At 39.7% G+C, this 20630-nt stretch overlaps 1 protein-coding gene across 1 annotated transcript; it reads right to left on the bottom strand.

Moving 5' to 3' along the window:
- Positions 1-1398: 1398 nt before the first annotated feature.
- On the bottom strand, positions 1399-18305 carry TMEM220 (transmembrane protein 220). Its single transcript, XM_058559704.1, has 6 exons — positions 17862-18305; positions 17104-17133; positions 12945-13005; positions 10925-11048; positions 9530-9589; positions 1399-2672 (listed from the first exon to the last, which is right to left on the bottom strand). The coding sequence occupies exons 1-6, from the start codon at positions 18165-18167 to the stop codon at positions 2537-2539; spliced, it is 717 nt and encodes a 238-aa protein (XP_058415687.1). The 5' UTR covers positions 18168-18305; the 3' UTR covers positions 1399-2536.
- Between the last annotated feature and the right edge of the window lie 2325 nt (positions 18306-20630).

Here is a 20630-nt window from a genome sequence, read left to right as displayed (position 1 = left end):
TACTCCATAAATATCCCTGAGTCCCTATTTTTGAGGAAGTGGATTTGAGACTCGTTCTCCCATTTCCTCACTTGGCTGCCTTGTGATTAAAAAACCCTCTCTCTGCTGCAATCTCGCCATCTCGGTGTTTGGCTTTCTGGGCAGCAGGCAAAACGGACCTGGTTTGGTAACACGTTCAGCCTTCCACAGAGGTGACCATTAATGTGCTCCCTGCATTCACTGACCTTACCATGAGTGAGAGAGACAGATCCATAGGTACAAGTATTTCAGAAGGACTGTGGGAATGTGGGGGAGCAATTTAATTTTGTTTGATGGGATTAGGGATGACTTGAAGAAGAAGAAAAATGGTTTAAGGAAGAGCATTTCAAGCAGACAGGATAGCATAAGCAGAGGCACTGCAGGCTATGCTGAGTTTGGGAGTGGCAAGTAATGGCTATGAGAATTCACTAAAAGGTGCTTGGGGGTATGGCAAGAAATAAAGCAGGAAGAGGATAGGCTAGGGCAAGGTGGTGGAGAGCCTTAAATGATGAGCCCGGAGTTAGAATTTAACTTGTCAGACAGTGAGGAATCCTCAGGTTTCTGAGCTGGGGAATATATGATTAGATTCATGTTTCATTCCAGGCAGTGGATAATGAGAGGCTGATGTAGAAGAGTGACAATGGGAAGAAAAAAGATTAAGGGGGCGGGAAGGCAGAAATTTTGATAATAGTCCCTAATAGGGAGAGGGAGATATGATGAAAATATATCTTGAACATTACTGTCTTTTTAAAAAATTGGGACATTATTGTCTTTTAAGCATAGAATTAAGCATTACTTGGAGGATGGGTAGGTCTATATAGAATTTGCAAATAAGTCCATTTATTCTTGTGTGACTTAAATAGTTATACTAAAAGAGGTATAAAGCCATAAATATGTAAGCTAAATGTACCTGGAACACTCAAATCCTTTCCTTGCATTTTATTGGCCCTTAAATTAAATTTCACTTTATTTGCTTTAATATCGACTAGATTTTTTTTCCTTTTCCTTCATCCACATCTTGATAGAGAATTTGTCCAGTGGCAGTTGTATGCAACAAACGAAAAACATGCATCCTTCCTTTAACAAATATTTATAGAATACTTAATATCATATTAAAGGCTATAAAAATAAAAAGACAAACTACTAGCTTTTCACTCTCCTGACATATGGTAGGTACTAATTGTTTTCCAATGAAATGTTTCCTAAATCTCATGAAACAGTGGCTTAATTATGGAGTTTGATGCTAGCATCTGTAAAAAAGCTGCCATCCAGATGCTCAAAACAGCACTGACCAACAGAAATATAATGTGAGCTACGTAAGCAATTTAAAATATCCTACAAGTCACATTTAAAAAAGTAGAGACATAAAATTAATTTTAATATATTTTATTTAACCTAATATCTGTAAAATATTATTTCAACATGTAATCAATATAAAAATATTTTTTTACATTCTTTCTTTTTATGCTATGTCCTCAAAATCTAGTGTGTATTTTATCCTCATAGCCCATTCATTTGGACACTAACTTTTCATTGGAAATACTTGATCTGTATTTAGATACAATAAAATTTGCAGTTGAAGAAGATTCACATACCCAAGCTGTTACAAAAACACACTTAAAACAAGTGTTCTAAACACAAGTTTCTAATAAGGTTCTAAGGTTTATCAGTTTTTAAATTAAAAATGAAAAAACTACTTCGTCTGTCAGTCTAGCCGCATTTCAAGTGCTCAGTGCACCATGTGACTAGTGGCTAGAGCTAGAGCTAGAGCTCAGAGAGTACAGCTCTAAAATAGTTTCCTCCTCAAGGTTACTTTTGCTATTCATTTTTAAAAATGTATAGATTTTGGTCTTATTTTTCATTTACAATATAATTAATATTCCCTATTATTTTTGGTCCCAAATTCCTTTATTCTATCCATCTTTCCTTTCCAAGACATGCTTGCTCCTTTGGTTCATCTGGAGTCCTCAGTTCCTGGCTCTGTACCAGCTCCATATAATGAGATTAGTTCAGGGGTCCAGCCCGCTCTTGAACCTCTGTTTCTAACGTGTTACCCAGACCCTGCTTCCCTCTATTTTAATCACGTGCAGCCCTTTGTAAGCACATTATATTTTCGGAGTGCTCTCATATTATCTAGTTTAATCCTTGCAACAGTATAAGTAAGTAGGAGATCTGGTATTAATTCTATTTTATGGATAAATAAATATCCACCAGGAGATTTATATATTTGCCCAAGTCACGTAGATAGCAATATGCTGATTTGGAATTCCTATTTCTTAACTTTTGTTCTTTTCTACTACACTCTGACACAAGAGAATGTCAGACCTGTCTCTTACTAGTCTCGTCCAATCCTACGTTGTATTGTAGGCAGCCTTAAAAAGTTCTTAGGATTAAAAAAAAAAAATCTCTAGTATTAGCTCAAATTACCTGAAATTAACTCCTAGGAAACTGGCTTGTTACAACCATGTTTATAAAAAATTGAAAATACTCATTTTAAGAACAGGATTCTTGACTTCATTTAAATTACTGTCTTGCAGTGAGTTGGCCAGGAGGATCGCATCTCCTTGTGTACATATATGTAGATCCAGGAGATAAGTGGGAAAAGAGCAATCACAACGGCAATAGCCAACTGAACTCGTCCACCAACTGGATTCCTACAAAGACACACAAAAATTATTATAAATAAAAATCCAGTAAAAATTATGCCTTGCTTTGGAAACAAGTACAATGATTGAATTTGGTAAAACACATTATTATATTTTTGTATTTTTTTCCTTAATTTTTTTAATTGAAATAGAACTCATTGATTTGTAGGAGTTCTTTATTTATTCTAAATGCAAATCCTTGTTTATACGTGTTGCACATAGCTTCTCCCAGTCACTTAATGATGTCTTTTGAGGAACTGCAGTCACTGATTGATTAAGTAGTGTTAAAATTGATCTTTTCCTATTGATTTTTGTGTTCTGTTCAAGAAAACTTTCCCTCCCCAAGGTCTTGATGATATTTTCTTCTCTAAAAGTTTTATCATTTTGCTTTTCACATTAGATGTATAATCCACCTGGAATTGGTTTTTATGAAAGCTGTGAGTAAGGGTTGTTTCACTTTTTTCCACATGGATATTCAGTTGATCCAGCATTATTTATTGAAAAGTGCCTTTCTTTGTTACTTTGCAGTGCCACCTCTGTCGTGAGTCAGGGGTCTACATATGTATGGATCTCTTTCTACCTTCTACTCTGTTTCATTTGTTCATCTTTTGGCCAGCATTGGTTTCTCTCTCCAATTATTCAGATTGTCTTTAATTTCTCCCATAGTGTTTTACAGTTTTTGTGTATAGAGATTTTGCATATCTCTGCTAGATTTATACCTAGAGATTTGGTTTTTTGATGTTATTATCAATGGTAAGTTTTTGTTTTTATCATTTTCTGTTACTTGCTGATAAAAATGCAGTTGATTTTAGTATATTGACCTAGTATCCAGCAATCATGCTAAACTCACTTATTCTAATAACTTTTTAGATTCTTTTTGATTTTCTACATATGCAATCATGTCGCCCATGAAACATTAAAATTTAATTTTTCCTTTCCAATCCTTTGGCCTTTTATTTCTTTTTCTTGCCTTATTGTACTGGCTAGGACTATAGCTAGAACAACGTGGAGTACAAGTGGCAGTAGTGGCTAACCTCATCTCATTCCTGATCTCAGAGAAAAAGTTTTCAACCATTCACCATAAGGATCATGCTTTGGTGTAGGTGTAGATACCCTGTATCATCTTCTACATCTATATCTATTTTCTAAGAGCTTCTATCATGAATGGATGTTGAATTTTATCAAATGCTCTTTTGTATAGATTGAGTAGTTTATTTTCTTCTTTTATTCTGTTAATGTGGTGGAAAACATTGGTTGGTTTTTGAGTGTTAAACTAACTATTCCTAGAATAAACCCAACTTGGCAGTTAGGTAATATATTGTAGGATTTGATTTGCTAATGTTTTGTTTAGGATTTTTCCATCTGTAGACAGAGTGAGATTGCTGTGTCATTTCCTTTTTTTTTTTTCTAGCGTTCTTGTCAAGTTTTGGTGTCAGGGTTATTCTGCCTCATAAAATGAATTGGAAAGTGTTTCTTCTTTTTCTGTTCTCTGGAAGAGTTTGTTGAGGGTTGCCATTATTTCTTCCTTAAATGTTAGGTAGACTTCTCCAGTTATGCCATTTGGTCTAGAGTTTTCTTCTAGGAAAAATTGAAATTATGGACTCAATTTCTTTAGTAGTTATCAGACTGTTCTGAGTATTTCTTCTTATGTCAGTTTTAATAAATTGTACTTTTCAAGGAATTTGTCCATTTTGTCTACATTTTCAAATTTATGGGCAAAAAGTTATTCATAATATCCTCTTATGATTTTTGCAGTATCTATTAATATGTAGTAATGTTCTCTTTTTCATTCCTGATATTGGTTATTTGTGCCTCCTCTTCCTTGTTCTCACTCTTATTATTTTCCTGTTTTAGTCTTGCCAGGGCTTATCAATGTTATGATTTAGAGAATCAATATTTGGCCTTCTTAATCCTCTATTTTTTATGTTGATTTTTCACTTCATTTGTTTCTCCTTTTATGTTTATTTTCTTCTTATTTCTTTGGGTTTAATTTGCTGTTCTTTTCCTAACTTCTTGACCTGGAAAAATTCCTAACTTCTTGGAAGCTTAGCTCATCGATTTTCAGCCTTTCTTGTTTTGTTTTTCAAATATATGTATTTAAGGCTATAATTTCCCTCTAAACATGATTTCTAGCTGCATCCCACAAATTTTAATATGTAGTGTTCTCATCATTCAGTTCAAAATATTTTCTAATTTCCATTGTGATTTCTCCTCTTACCCAAATGTTATTTGGAAGCATATTTCCTAATTTCCAAACATACAGTGATTGTCTATCTTTTTTGTTAATGATTTCTAGTTTAACTGCACTGTGTTCAAAGAACATATGCCATAGAATTTCAGTTCTTTGAAATTTGTTGGAACTTATTTCATGGCCCAATATATAGTCTTTTTGTAAATATTCAGTGTCTGCTTGAAAAGAGTGTGAATTCTGCCACTCTTGGTTCTTGAATTCTTCTCCCCTAGGTCAAGTTCCTTATTGTGTGGTTCAAATCTTTTATATCTTTATTGATTTCTGTTTTTGTCTTATTCTATTAGTGATTGAGAGAAGTGTATTCAAGTCTCCCAAGATGATTGTGGAGTTTTCAAGTTTTCTTTTTAGTTCTGTGAATTTTTGTTTTATCTATTTTGAGACTATGTTATTAGTTATATGCAGATTTAGAATTGTTATATCTTTCTGATATAATGATTTATTGTATGTTCTTGATTTAATGAATTATATAGTATATCTTCTTGACTTAATGAACCTTTTGTCATTAAAAAGTGTCTGTCTTTCACACTGTTTTTGAAATCCACTTTTTAATAAGTGGTGTTGAGATAACCAGATAGCCAAGTGGAAGAGATAATATTGGACCCATTCTGTATAACATTACACTAGGATGAATTCTAAATAGATCAAAGATTTAAATGTAAAAATGAAACTATACATGTATTAGAAGAAAACTTAGGTAAGTTACTTTACAACCTAAGAGGAAGGAAAGTTTTCCTAACTATGACTCCAAATCCAGAAGGAATAAGGAAAAGGATCGATAAATTTGGTTACATTAAAAAAAAAACCACAAAGCTTTTTCCTGGCAAAGTATACTTTGCATAAGCAAAGGAAAATAAGAAACTGCAAAAAAAATTTTCAGCTTCTATCACAAAGTGTTAATAGCCATAGTATATAAAGAGCTTCTCAAAATTGAGAAGACCAATAACATTAGAGAGAAAAAGGTTGAAGCTATATCTCTGTGATGAACCAACATTTTATTAAAAAAGAAATGCAAATGCCTCTTAACCATATGAAAATATGCTCACCTTTGCTCCTAATAAGAGATAGACAAATTAAAAATATCCATTTCTCAACTATCTAATTAGTAAAAATTCAAAATTTTGATAGAGATTCTGTTGGCACTATTTTTAATAGGAAAAGATTGGATACAATCTAAATAGTAGAAGAATGGATGAATAAACTATGGATCTGTCAACAGAATAAGGAAAATCTTTATATATTACAGAATGATCTCTAGGATGTAATAAGGGAAAAATCAAGGGGAATACAATTGTGTATAATGTGCTACCACTTATCTAGGACAAGCAGGAATACAAATAAATGCACATACAGTCATGTGCCACATAATGACGTTTTGGTCAACGATGGACCACATGTATGATGGTGGTCCCATAAGATGAGCACCATATAGCCTAGATGTGTAGTAGTCTATACCATCTAGATTTGTGTAAGTACACTCTATGATGTTCACATAATGACAAAATTACCTAACGACTCAATTCTCAGAATGTATCCCCGTTGTTAAGTGATACATGACTGTATTTGCTCCGTTAAGAAACCATGGAAGGATGACCCATAAAATTGAAAAAAGTTTCACTTATAGAGAAAGGGAACATATAGGGTCGGGGACAGAGAAGACAGACTTGTTCGAAATACGTTTTTTTGTAGATTTGACTGGAACCATGTAGATATTTTTTATAATTATAAAATTAATATATTTTAAATAAAGTTATCCCTAGAAATTGAAAGTAAAATGTAGTAAATGAACTTAACTTTGTATTCACTTGGTGGCATTAGCACACAGAGAACTATTCCAGGCAATTTGAATGTACATCCCTTAGTGTGATATTCCCTAACAACGACAACAAACAAACAAAAACCTGTTTTCAATAATTATATTGTTATTCTGAGATTGTCTTTGTATTGTGGCATAAGTCAAATGAGTTACTATGTTGAGGTCCCTGAGACTAAAGAGTTTTTTACATGATTAAAAGGAGATGTAGATTTAAGATCGCTGATAAGGTTAAACGAAAACCCGTGTTCCTGAATTTGAATTGCTAGGATCAGTCTGAACTCATAAGGTATTTTATCTTTAAATATATATGTAATATATATTTATATATGTACATACACATATATTTATATATGCATATATATTATGGCACACACACATACATACATACACATACATATGCACATATGTGAATTTCCTAGCTTTGTGCACTAGAAAGAACAAATGACCAACCCAGTAGCAGTGTGCGCTGCTCGTGCCCAGACTGTGACCTCTAAATACCATTACCCAGGGCCGGCCCGGTGGCGCAAGCGGTTAAGTGCACGCGCTCCGCTTTGGTGGCCTGGGGTTCGCAGGTTCGGATCCCGGGTGCGCACCGATGCACTGCTTGGTAAGCCATGCTGTGATGGCCTCCCATATAAAAAACAGAGGAAGATGGGCACTGATATTAGCTCAGAGCCACTCTTCCTCAAGAAAAAAGGGGAGGATTGGCATCGGATGTTGGCTCAGGGCTAGTCCTCCTCATACACACACAAAAATACCATTGCCGAACAAGAGTAACCAGGGCTTTTTGGGAAAATGGTTGATTCTAGGTCTGGGGCATAAAATGTACAACATTAGCTTGGAACGTCTTGTCGTAACAGAAAGCAAGGAAGCAATCAAAGATGACTAGGGTTACGTTGAAAAGAATTCAGGAGCCAACATGAATAAGTGCCACTGGTCAAAAAAAAAATGGGACAATTTGAGCATCAATAAAGATAATAACTGCCATGGACTGACAAACATAAAATATGTTGAAATCCATGACTTTATAATGGTACTACTAAAACAACAAATAAACAAAACTCATTTGTTACTTTTGGAAGATGCCCAGGCAAGAAACAACTCCTCATTTTGAAAACTGGTAAATTAAGAGAGAGAATCAACTCCTTTTCTTTTCCTTTTCCTCTTAGGATCTGTACCTCAGAGCAGTCAAAGAATTGATATATGGAAATTTCTCTTGATAGAATTTTTCCAGCTAGTAAACAAATAATGATATAATTGGAATATCACCATTTTGCAACTCAAATGAATTAATGGGTTTAGGCAATAACCATCAAAGACTCTTACATTAACATCACAGAGAAATAGCTAGGTCTTATGTATATTATGATGGAAGTACATAACACCACCCATGGAGTAGTCTTGCCTAGTAATAATAATAAAAATAAAAATAAATAATAATAATACTAGAATCTAACCAAGCCTCTAGATCTAACCACCAACTTATCAGAAATATAGGACACAGAGCGATAAGCATTTATAAGGCACTTGGGAAATGTAAACATTAACTGGAAAACTCATAATACTGAATGATTGTTGTTCTTATTTTTTAAGTGTGATGATGGTAGAGTGGTTATTTTCTAAGCGCTTATCCTTTAGAGATACATACTGAAATATTTACAGGTAAAACAATGTGATGTCTGAGATTTATTTCAAAATAATCTGTAGGTATGAAGAGGACAGTGATATAAATGAAACAAGGTTGGACATAGAATGATAATTGTTGAAGCTGAGTGATAGGTACATCTGATTCATTATATTCATCTCTCTGCTTTTGTATATGTTTGAAATTTTTCAAAATAGAAAATTAAAAAAAAATTTTAAATAATCACCAAAAAATAATCACTTTTCTCTAAAAAAAAGCCCTCCTTTTTTCTCTGGCCTTAAAGTCTACTTTTTAAAATTAAAATTGCTACACTGGCTTTCATTTGGTTGGTATTTGTACAATATATTTTTTCCATCTTTTGACTTTCAATCTTTCTGTATCTGTATATTTAAGGGTTGTCTTTTGTAAGCAGTGTTTAGTTGGGTTTTTAATCTTTTTATCCACTTTGAAAATCTTTGACTCCTAATTGGAATATTTGGAACATTTATATTTAATAGAATTTCTCATACATTTGGGTTTAAATCTCTATCTTAACATCTGCTTCCTCTTTTTCCCTTCTGTTCTGTCTTTTCCCCTCTCTTTTCCCACCTTCTGTAATCACTTTCTGTTCTTTTAGTGGTTACCCTAAGGATTACCACATGAATCCTCAACTTATTAAAGTCTAATATAAATTAGTACTTTTACCTCTTCCCAGACAGTTAAAGGACCTTAGAACACTTTAACTCCATTTATCTCCTTCCAACTTATATGCTACTGTTGTCATGTATTTTTATTTTTTATGTGTTTTAGCCCCACAAAACATCATTATTATTGTTTTATAAAGTTAATATTCATTTATATGTACCTACACTCATGTTTTCTTTGCTCTTCATTCTTTCCTAAATCTCTAAGTTTCCTTCTGAGATCATTTTCCTTCTTGAAGAACACCCTTTAGGCTGGCAACTCTATGATCACACAGGACCACATAGGAAACTATGGTATTCATGAAAGTGAGTGATCATGGAACTCCGAATCAACTATTATTAGCTTTCTTTAGGAAAAGGAAAGATTTCTTTCAAAAGATTCCTGTTTTCATTTGTGTCAATATTTTCACTTTACCTACCTGATCTGACCAACTTTGAAGATGTCTGATTTTAACTAATGAGTTGAAAACTTACTTTGATGAACTGTGGCATAGGCTCATCCATGCTGTAATAATCACCAGACCAAACAGCTCCCTATAAAATAGGATACATTTCATATTTTTGAAGTAGCTACAAATGAGAGGCATATCATCCCATTCTTTCTATGACCACTGGATTCTCCTGATCATTGGATGACTCTCCCCCAAGATATATAGCATCTACAGAATATTCTCAAGTCTGGCCATGAGTCATAAATTACTTTTTTCAGACAGTTTAAAGCCTTATATGAAAATAATTTTCATTCTATGAGGCAGAGATGAACTCCATCACTGTTCCCAAACTTATAAATGAACAAAAAAACAACAAAACAAAAACACAGATAAATCACTTACTTCAGGTCACTGGGAGGAATAGTACAACCAAGAAAACAATCTCAGATTTGATCAGGGATTCTTTTTACGTTGTTCTAGAGGGTTCAGTGTTAGGCAGGTTGAGCTCAAATCAATAAATAATTTGAGCACATATTCAGAAGATTGGATCCCATGTTAGTGGAGAGGAATGATTTGTAGTATTAGTCAGACTAATGATTCTGGGGTAGGTATATGCTTCTAGAAATATGTGTTAAAAACACGTATCTTTTACATAGAGTGGAACACAATCATATTTGGCCATTGTACCACTGGAAGCCCCACGTGGAGTTCATAACTCATGGGTTTCAAGTTGGTGGAGGTGATTCAACTCATTTGATTTATATTCTCATCGACTGACACAACCTGATCCAGTTTTCTAAGGACTAGGGCCTATAATTTAGCAGCACCTCGCCTGCGATGCTTAACTTACGGGTCTTTAAAGCTTGTTGTTAGCAGGTGTTAGCAATGGGATAGAAAAGAAAGGAAAGGGTCTATTAGTGAGGCCAGGGAGTCAAGGGTTGGAGGAAGCAAAAGAAGACTTGATAAATTAAGAACGAATGGTTGTGACAAAGGAAGATGACATGAGACATACCAGGCCAAGGCTGACAGAGGTTGACCTCTGAGGTAGGTGGCTGATCACGCTTGTAGATAAGATTTTGCCTTGAACCAGAACTGAATCAGAATGCCGATGGAGTTTTCACCTCATTATACTGGACTGTTACTGTATAGTGTCCTTGCTCATTATATGGAGGTCAAGGTCCAACTGCCTGTTGGTAACCTAATACATAATGACTACCGTAGTAGTGATCATGGAGCGTGGTAGATGCTGCTAGGTTTGAATCCTGGCTCCATCATTTCCTCAGTTTCTTTAGCTTATGAAGGAGATAATACCCTTCCTGCTCCTCATGGTGTAGTTGGGGGGAATTACGTCATCATTGTGCAGATAAGGTGTTGGAAAGGAACAGAAGATTTCTCAGTTTTACCCTACTCCTTCCAAAGAGCAAAAGTCACTGCTCACCTGCCTTCTTCCTCATGTATGATGTTCTGTTGTGTATGAAGCATGAGGTAGTACGCCAAGCCGACAGCCCACGAGATACAGAAGAATATGTGCATTGTAGAGACAGTCTTCCAAATAAAGTTCCCTAAAAAGAGATATCCTGATGCTGTTAATTGTGGCTCACATCCCAGAGAAAAATGATCTCTTTGCCATAGTCTGCTTTCAGGTAAAGCATTCAGAAAAAGCTGGGTTTTTTTTTTTTTTTTTTTTTTTTAGTTTAGTTTTGTTTTGAAGGACATCATAGGGGTCGAAGCAGAAATTATAAATTTAAGTGGACATTGATTGTTCTGGTTGTCCAGCATCTCCCTCTTCTATGACAACTATCCTTATTTTCTTTGGGGATCCACCCTTCCCACACCCCCAGTCCACGTGTCCCAGACAACTGGACCTTAGCTAGGTCAATCAATACACTTCAGCCCCTTAGCCGCTCAGTGATGTGGCTCAGGATGAACAGATGATGAATCAGGGCCAACAACTCAATTCTGAGCCTAGTGGAGCTATCAGGGGAGCGGAGGCTGTATTCTGCTGGACTTAGCATCAGGAAGAGGTGACCTTTGAGCTGCAGGGGGACCACGTGGAGCCCAGACCGAAGTCAGTGCAGTGGGTGTTGGAACTGAGAGTGCAGAGAAGTTTCCGTTCTGAGCCGCCACCAGTGCCTGAAGCCTGCACCACCCCAGCCTTTCAGTCAAGTATCCCAGTACATCTTTGCAGCTTATAGCCCATTTGAGTTGAGGGTTTTCCTTGCTTGCAACTAATGGAGCCCTAACCGATACACCTTAAAGAAGCAGACAGAGTTCTAGAGGCCTAAACGAGGAGTCTGTGCATCTGGAGGATGAGAGTCTTCCTCCCCAGGAGGGATCATTAGTCTTTATTCTAAGGCCTTGAGAACTTCCAAGCCCCACTAGCAAAAGCTATTCTAAAGGAAGTAAAGAATAACCTCTCAGGACTAGTCATCCCCATTAATAAGAAAATGTTAGTAAACAATGTAAAATGTATTTTTTTCTGTCATAAGACACTTTTATAGTATAAAACTGTCCAACTCAAGGTTTGTTGAGTTTTTAGGGCCATAAAAGGCGAAGCAGCTACCTTTTGTCCAGCATTGAGGTTGGCAGCCTGTGGGCAGCACAAATCAGCTATTTTAAGTGAAACCGTTTGACACGTATACTCAGCTGGGATATATATGTAAGGAGTCCAAGGAGCAGGTTACAAATAAGTACCTGGTAAAGCCTCCGTTTTACAGCCATCCATTCACTCAACAAAAGCATTAGGTACCAACCATACTCCTGGCCATATTTGAGTTAGGTTGGGCAAAGATGGCTTAGATGTGATCCTGCTTTTAAGAGGCTTACAGCCTAGCAGGGGAAACATACAGAAAAGCATGCAATAAATTGCCGTACGTACTATGACAGTACATAGGGAGATGAGGGAGAGCAACATGTATTAATGAAAAATTTGGAGATTTGCTATAGACTTTATAAACAGTTTCTCTAGATACGTAGCAGTTCCATATACATAGATGTTGAATGAATTCAAGATGAGAAAATCATTAATGGGAGTGGTATTGGTCTGAGAAGAATTTGTAAAGAGTAAATATATAAGACATTGATTGCCAGCGAGTATGGGGACACAAAGCTGGCACTTTGATAGTTGCTGATTTTCCGTTAGCTCGGTGGCTGAAGAAATCAGTGCAGTGCCTGCGGCCCTTCTCTCTCGTGGGCTGAACTGCATAACTCCTTCCACAATAGTATAAGAGACCTTGGGATCCAAACTGATACAGACTCTAAGTGTGGCAAGTCCTCGTGAAGTTTTCCTGAAGATGGGTGAGGATGACCTAGATTAGAATTAGCCCCCTCTTATTATCAGAAATGAGAAGAAAGATCTGGAGAGCCCCGCTTTTCTCCTGGGAGTTGGGCAGATAGACTCTCACTATTATAAGGAAATCTGATTTGCTGTATCACGATTCAGAATCCAAGGTTCCTACCTGTGACAAGGGGGTTAAGTCCAACAAGCAGAGTCAGTACCGCAGGTATCATATACACCACCTGTCAGCAAAGAGAGGAAATTATGTGGGTTAAGAAGTATGCCAGGTATAGGAGATGTTCAGAGGTATCTAGGAAGTAAAAAAAGATGACATCAGTGGCTGTCATGTTCCATAATTTACCTCTAGGTTTCAGTCAAGTTGAGGAAGAGGTAACCCCTGCTTTTATGGCACTTACCATGTCAGTTTGTAATTTTATCTGCTTTCCTCCTAAACTGTAGGCTATTCCAGGAAAGGTTCATTCATCTTTGAGCTCCAGCATTGACCAGGTTTGGGTCTCAAGGCACGCTGACCCCCCAGTCTCTCCCAAGCAACATCTATGCTCAAATGGCCATTCCCCACTTGCATGGAAGAAAATGTTCTTTGAAAAGTAAGGCAGGAACAGCCATAATTAGCTAGATGGCCCTGCTGGGTCTGGCCCATGGACCATCCAGCCCAACATTCCATCTCTGCAAGTGAGATCACAGAAAGTTTACTAACAATGTATAGATCCCACGTGCCCAATAAGATCGGCTCTTCATTTCGGAAACTTGATAAGTTGCTTTGGAGTTTGGAAGACTGGCCCTAAAGAAGCCCTATTTTCAAACCTCATTCATAGCAAGCAGACTCTAGCCAAACTTGCTATAGCGTGTATGTTGCAGACAGAGAGCAAGTAAGGGATGGTAGGTTTATAAGAAGCATGGGGGCTTTCCCAGGGATGTAGCTGCTCAACCACGTCAATTTTGATGCTTAGTTTAAAAGCTTTAGTTTATTTGGAAGCTGTCAGAGCTGTACATTTTAAGTGATTTGTTTTCACTATAAGAACACGTCTATTTTGACCCTAGGGAGAGAAAGCATCTGGATTACATACTCTGTGTTCATCTTTCCTACTCCATCCCAAATGATTACTGGAATATTAGCTGATATTGGCATTTGCAAGTCTGGTCATCTCTCACAGGTGGACAGTCAAGCTACGGAGGGTTAGACCAGTGCTTCCCAAACTTTAATGAGCATGCAAAGCACCTGGAGATCTTGTTTAAATGCAGATTTAATTCTAGAGGTCTGGGGTAGGGCCCAAGGTCCTGCTTCTCTAACAAGCTCCCAGGGGCTGCTGCTGCTGTTGTTCCAAGGACCACACTTAGAGGGGTAAGGGGTTAGCTTTCCCCCTGTGAAGAACTACACGACTTAGCTACTGAGAGAGAGGGTGGTGGGGTGGGGGAGGAAGAGAAAGAGAAAGAGAAGTTGAACATACACAAACACACATACAATATTTAACTGCGCTCTCCATAAGAAATGTTTGGCAGAGATTATTAAAATGTGCACTCCAACGTATCAGCTATCTGTCATTAATAGATGAAGGGGTCTAAAGCCTTCTTATTTTAGTGTATTGTAAACGTATGAACAAAACAACACTTTAAACTAAGTGATGGTTTCCCATGGCAATTGTGCTTGTTAATCCTTATTTAAATGTTTTTCTCTGTCTTGAATGAGATAAAAAAAATTTGTTTTAAGGGCAAAGAGACTGAAAATAATTGTTTCTAGTACACAAGTTAAAACTGCACACAGTACAAATACGCAATAATGAACTCAGTAGAACCCGCTTACAATGGTCTTTTATCTTTTTGCTAGTGGATTTTTTTAAAAACGAAGGGTATCATAATACTTATTTACAATATTTAGTTTAATTCAACATTTAGCCCTTGAGTGCCATGGCAGTCATTCCTAATACCACTCTGCCTTGCCCACTTGCTGCCATAAAAGCTGAAAAAGCCTACTTGTTTTCCCGGCCTCTTCCGCAGCTAGGGGTGACCATGCTCCAGCAGTGAGATGTAAGAAGTCTTGTAGGGGCAAGGCTGACTCAAAGCATTTAACAACCAACATGCATGGGTGCTGACCAAGCAAAATGGATCCCAGGCCATAAGCCATACTAGTGTGTACAAACTGAATAGCAGCCTGTCTGAGGGGCTTCCTGGGAAACATTTCCTCCTTGATAAAAGAGAGGAAAACTCATTTTGCAACTGCCTTGTTTCTTCATACGTGGGATGCTCTTGGCTGGGGATGATGCTTGGAGCTGCAGCAGCCATTCTGTAAACATGAGGATATTTCACCCACACATTGAGAATGGCAGAGAAGAAAGACAGAAAGCCCAGGTCCTTGATTGCTGTTGACCATTAAACAGCTGCCTTTGGACTTCTTGTTAAGTGAGGTACTCTATTTTTATAACCTAATGCTACTCAGATTTTCTATTACTTGCTCCTGTATGCATCCTGATAGAAGTATCCTCCAAGAGCAAGATGAAGTAGGGAACATGGAAATGAATCAGGTGGAGTATGAGCCCCCAAAACCCAGTAACCTAAAACTTGTTCATCTGTGCATCCATTCATTCTTTCATTCATTCAACAGTCAATATGGAAAGGACTGCCATAGGAAGGCTCCATGTTAGGTTGCCTGAGGACCACCAAGAAGAAGGAAGAACTGGTCCCTGACCCCTGAGCTGGCATGTACAGAGCCAACTCTAATGCAAAGCAGAATGCGTTAGTGCTACAATAAATGTTCAAAGGAAGGATGGTTGGAACCTATGGGAAAGAGGCAGAGAGATTTTTTTGGATGAGATAGCATTTGAGATAGACCTTGAAGCTTGAGTAGACTATGACACAGGACTTCTAGGGACAAGGCACAGTGACTATTATAGATGGACTGGGCTTCCAAGACCAAGCTGGGAAGGTGGGTTGGAGCCATACTATGGTGGGCCTTGAATTCCAAGTTGGAGAGTTTCAACTTAGGCATCTTTGAAAATGACAAGTTTCTGAAGCAGGAAGATATATAAGAAGTGTTCTAGGAGTGGAAGACATTAGAGGCAGCTAGAAGATTTAGGAAGCTATTACAAGGGTCCACGTGGGAGGTAATGGAAGGCTAAACTGGGGATGAGGGAGGAAATCTGTGGGGCCCTGGTGTTTATCATTATGCATATTATGTCGTATAAGCATGAAGTGAAAAGTAAAATGTACAGGTACTGTACAGATAAGCAATTAGACCTAGACTGTTTTTTGTTAGATTGCTTTGTTCTTTATTTTGTTTTTTGAGGGGATCTCTAAGACAGTGGTAAGGAACAGAGAGATGTTAGAGGTGACTGAGGTTTTGAGCAAGGATGACTCAAGAGTGATTCTGCTGATAACAGAAATGAGAGGAGGAGTGGGTTTCAGAGGGAAAGATGCTGCTGGGACCTTGGGCATATCTGTGGAGCCAGTGTGATGTACAGATGGACAGATCTAGCAGTCTTTTGGAAAGTCCACATTAAGTTGGATATTTGAGACTTGTCTGCAGGGACACAGTATTTGGAACTCAGGATATGGACCAGAGTGCTGAGGAAGAGGCAGTTTGATTTGATGCGGGGGCAGGTGAATTTGGACAATAAGCAGTATCAGAATGCAGTTCTACTACACTAAAAAATCTGACTAGAATTTCACATCATAATTCCAAATGATTTCACTTGTTGATAATCTGTACATGGTCAACATTATTCCAAAGCCTAAAATAATCTAATTGGTGATACTGTACAGTCTTGTGCATCTGTATTGAAAGAAACTGGGCAAAATCAGATATTTCCGAAAATGTGTGGAACGATCTCCCCCTCCTCCAAATGGTTCAATCAGAATGTTGGTTCCGTGTATATTGTAGGTTTTATGGGCTTTAATTACTTTCTGTAAATATAACTCACTGAATTAGCAGAACCACAAACCTTAAGCCTGCCATTTTCTGGTCAAAGGTTCATTGGAGTTTCTGGGTAGAAACCCCTGAGAAGTGAGTTGACCTTGAGAGTTGCACTCTGTCTTCAGATGAGTGTCTTCAGTTGGACCATTTTATTCAAACGAAATACTGCTGAAAGGCCCCTATGTCTCTGGAAAATTCTGAATTTGCACACACACATACACACACACACAGGCAAACACATTACATTATCACTCTGATCCCTTTCCCCTAATATTTTAGGGAAAAGAACTTACAAAGGATTTGATTTCTAAGTTTTCAAGTACACAAAGCAGGGAGGAGGGGCAAACATAAAATTGTATATTACATGCAGTTCCACAATTCTTTCAAATGGAGGAAAGCAGCTCATACTCACCATCCAGACTTCTGCATCTGGATCATTTACCTGGAATGCCAAGACATCAAGGCGTTAGCAGAGGTGCTGGCACGTTCCCTTCCTATGTTTGGTCTGCTTTTTATTCCTTTCAGTCGTTTAAGTGCCAGATGCTGCAACAGGCAGCGAGGAGACAAAATAGGAATAAGACATCGTCTAGCGGATCACGACGGTGAAGGGGCTTCTGGCCACCACAGTAGACGGTTTGAACATATAGCCACACGTGTTTGTAAAGTCTGCACAGGAACTCTGAAAAGGGTGAGTTAAACCTAGAATGGGTATTTTAAGGGCCCCCCGTCTCAAGGAATGAGGAAAGCTATTATGAAGGGGGCCCCAGAGCGGACTTGAAAGGATAATCACGCTGTATAGGGTTTTTGTTCTGCTTGCCCTTCCCAGTCCCTGAATTGTGTCGCCTCATCCACAGGCTGCACTTAAGGTGCCAGGGCTGCTTCTGCTCAGGTCCCTTTCAAAGTGACACGCGCTGAACCAGCTCCTTCCAGCATTTGAGCAAAAGAGAGGTGTGCGGCGCGATCACACGAACATAGCTGTGTCTTAGGCGGGTAGGGGGTGGGGGCTCCCAAAGCATAAACCCCAATTGCCGTCCTCCAGCTAAATTGCCTGCCTCTGTGACCCAGCCGGCTCGTCAGTCCACCCCGCACCCCAGGCCTGGGGGCGGAGCTCGGAGCCCGGCGCCCCGCAGGCCCCTCTCCCGCCGCCCGGGCCGGGGCCGGGGCGCTGACCTGCACCGCGGCGGCCAGCGCGAAGAAGGCGGCCATGAGCCAGTTGCAGGCCCTCCACAGGGCCGGCGCCCAGCGCCCCGCCGCAGGCGCCATCGGCTCGGCCGCAGCGCGGGGCGGAGCGGGGCGAGAGTCCACCGGGCCGGCTCTTCCTTCCTCCCGCCCCGCCCCGGCCTCCTGCCCCCGCCGGGCCTCGTCATCGGGTGGCCGGGGCGCGCCAGGCAGGGAAGCGGCTGGCTTGAGCCTCGCTAGGTTCTCCCAGTGGCTCCTCCCCAAAACGTGGCCAGGTGTAGGTGTCAGTATCCCCATTTCACAGACGGGGAAAGTGAGTCCCAGAGCCACCGGGTGACTTGCCCAAGATCGCACAGCCCGACGGCGGTGGAAAGAAGTCGCATTTGAACCCCTATAGGTCCAACTCCAATGCCTGTTTTCACTAAGGCTCCCTTCCTCACGTTTAAAAAAAAAAAAAAGGCAATTAAAGGGAAGGAAGGAAGGGAGCTAGGGAGGAAAGAAGGGGAAAAAGAGAGACGTGCGTGTGCGCGCGCGAATGGTTTCTGGTTAGTATTTATGCATTTCTTTCCAAAGCTCAGGAACTTTCCAAGCCCAGTAAGCATTATGGTAATTTCTTAGAGTGACGACGGTTATATTAGCATCTTATAACAGCTCACAGCTTTTCTGCAGACAGCCTCATTTATCTTCATGGGCTTTTCTTATAAAAGGTATTTACATATTATACATATTTACAATTCTTTCCCACCACCAAAACCAACAAAATTTCCACACGGGTTGCTCATGAATTTCTTATGAACTAAAGACTGAAATATTCACTGTTCTTCCCTGGCTTGTTTTATAGTCTTTTGCTGTTTTGTAATTTGCCCTTCTGATTAGTTCTTCCCCAGGCTCATTTACACATCCACAGGCCTCATCATTTTCGCTGTTCTAAAGAGTCTTTATCACCTCAAATCATGAGCGCCTGTCCTCTTCTTTTAGCTAGATCTCTGAAAACTCTGTAGGAATTTTCTTCCAGTTTCATTCCTTTCAAGGAATGCTTATTTCAAGAACGTTGTCTGCTGGGTGCCTGTCTCCACTCTTGGTGCGGGGACCACGGAGGTGGATTTGCTGTGTGCTCTTCAGGAAGGGAGCTACATATAAACAGTGGCCACACTGGGATAAAGGCGGGGCAGAGGGGTTGCCACTGCTTAGAGTTGGACAAGGCTCCTCACTGAGTTCCACCACTAGATCAGCCTTGGGAGTGGGGACAAGTTGTCACCACCCTCACTGTCCTGTTCCTTATCTGGAAAAAAAAAGGAAAGGGTAGAGTGTTATGGGCTGATTATGTCCTCCCACCCCCCACCCCCCAATTCATACATTGCAGCCCTAATCTCCAGTACCTCAGAATGGGCCTGTATTTGGAGATAAGGTCTTTAAAGAGGTGATTAAGTTAAAACAAGGTCATTAGGGTGGGCCCTAATCCAATATGACTGCTGTCCTAATAAGAAGAGGAGATTAGGACACACACACACACACACACAGAGGGAAGGCCATGTGAGGACACAGCGAGAAGGCAGCCATCTACAAGCCACGGAGAGAGGCATCAGAGAGACCAACCCTGCTGACACCTTGACCGTGGACTCCTAGCCTCCAGAATTATAGTCAGAAAACAGATGTCTGTTGTTTAAGCCCCAGTCTGGGGTACTTTGTGATGGCAGTCCTCACAAAGTAACACAGGGAGCGATTATAACACCTGCTCTGCCAGCCAAACAGAGGCATGGTGGCAAGGAAAGAGAGGTGGGAAAATGCTTTGTGAACGATTGTGTGCCACACGACCAAATGGAGTTTCATAATTGTCACTGTTGTCTGGCACCTTCCCAGGTCACTGTGTGGACATCTGTTCTTTTTGCCTGCCCAGGGTTCATTCCCCTCTTCTAGGGTCAGCATCCCAATTATTGGGGGAAGGGACCCCATCTCCCACTGTTGGGGCATATCTACTAGGGGGCTGGCCGTGTTCCCCTCTCTCCAGGGACGGGCTGGTGACCCTGGCCTGCCAGCTGGCATAGCCCATTCTCCTGACCACAGTGCCTGGGTCTGGGATGGTATGTGGTCCAGACTGCCCCGATTCAGTCTTAGGACCTGTGCTAGGCTGAGGGTTGCCAGATAAAATACAGGATGCTTAGTTACATTTGAATTTCAGATCAACAGGGAGTAATTTTTTAGTGTATGTCCCAAATATTTGCTAAATCTGGTAACCCTAGCTGGACTGTTAAAGGAAGCTTTCTTTTTGCTGAGTGTGTTGAGCTGGTAGCATGTAAGCTGGAGCTGCCAGGAGAAAGCCTTCCTGAGGGGGAACTCAGTGTAGAGGAAGCAGAGCTCAGAGATAAAGAAGGCAGGTACCTGATGACATCACTTGAGCCTCTGGATAGAGCCACGCCTGAAGCTGGGAGGCACCTCTCCACCTTTCAGTTTTGTGAGCTCATCAAGGAAGTGGTTAGGCCTCTTGGCCCCTGCCCACGATGGGACCCCTCTCCCACATAGCCTGTGCTCCCTACAGCTTCCCCGGAGGGTCAAGGCTTGTCAGAAGTTGACTTGGCTTCAGTTGGACTTCTCTTATCTCCCCCATGGGAACGGGGGTCCTCTTCTTCTCTTCTGCTTACACTTTGCTTTTGTTGCTTTTATAGCACTTCTTAGTTTTTATCTTGCGCTGATTGTTACGTGGGTACATTTGTTGTCCTTGCTCCTGGACTATCCTGCAAATTGCAGGAGGTATTTTTATTT

The sequence above is a fragment of the Diceros bicornis genome, chromosome 18 (genome assembly GCF_020826845.1).
Source record: "Diceros bicornis minor isolate mBicDic1 chromosome 18, mDicBic1.mat.cur, whole genome shotgun sequence".
In the NCBI taxonomy this organism is placed as follows: Eukaryota; Metazoa; Chordata; class Mammalia; order Perissodactyla; family Rhinocerotidae; genus Diceros; species Diceros bicornis.
This window is presented reverse-complemented; position numbering and strand designations above follow the sequence as displayed.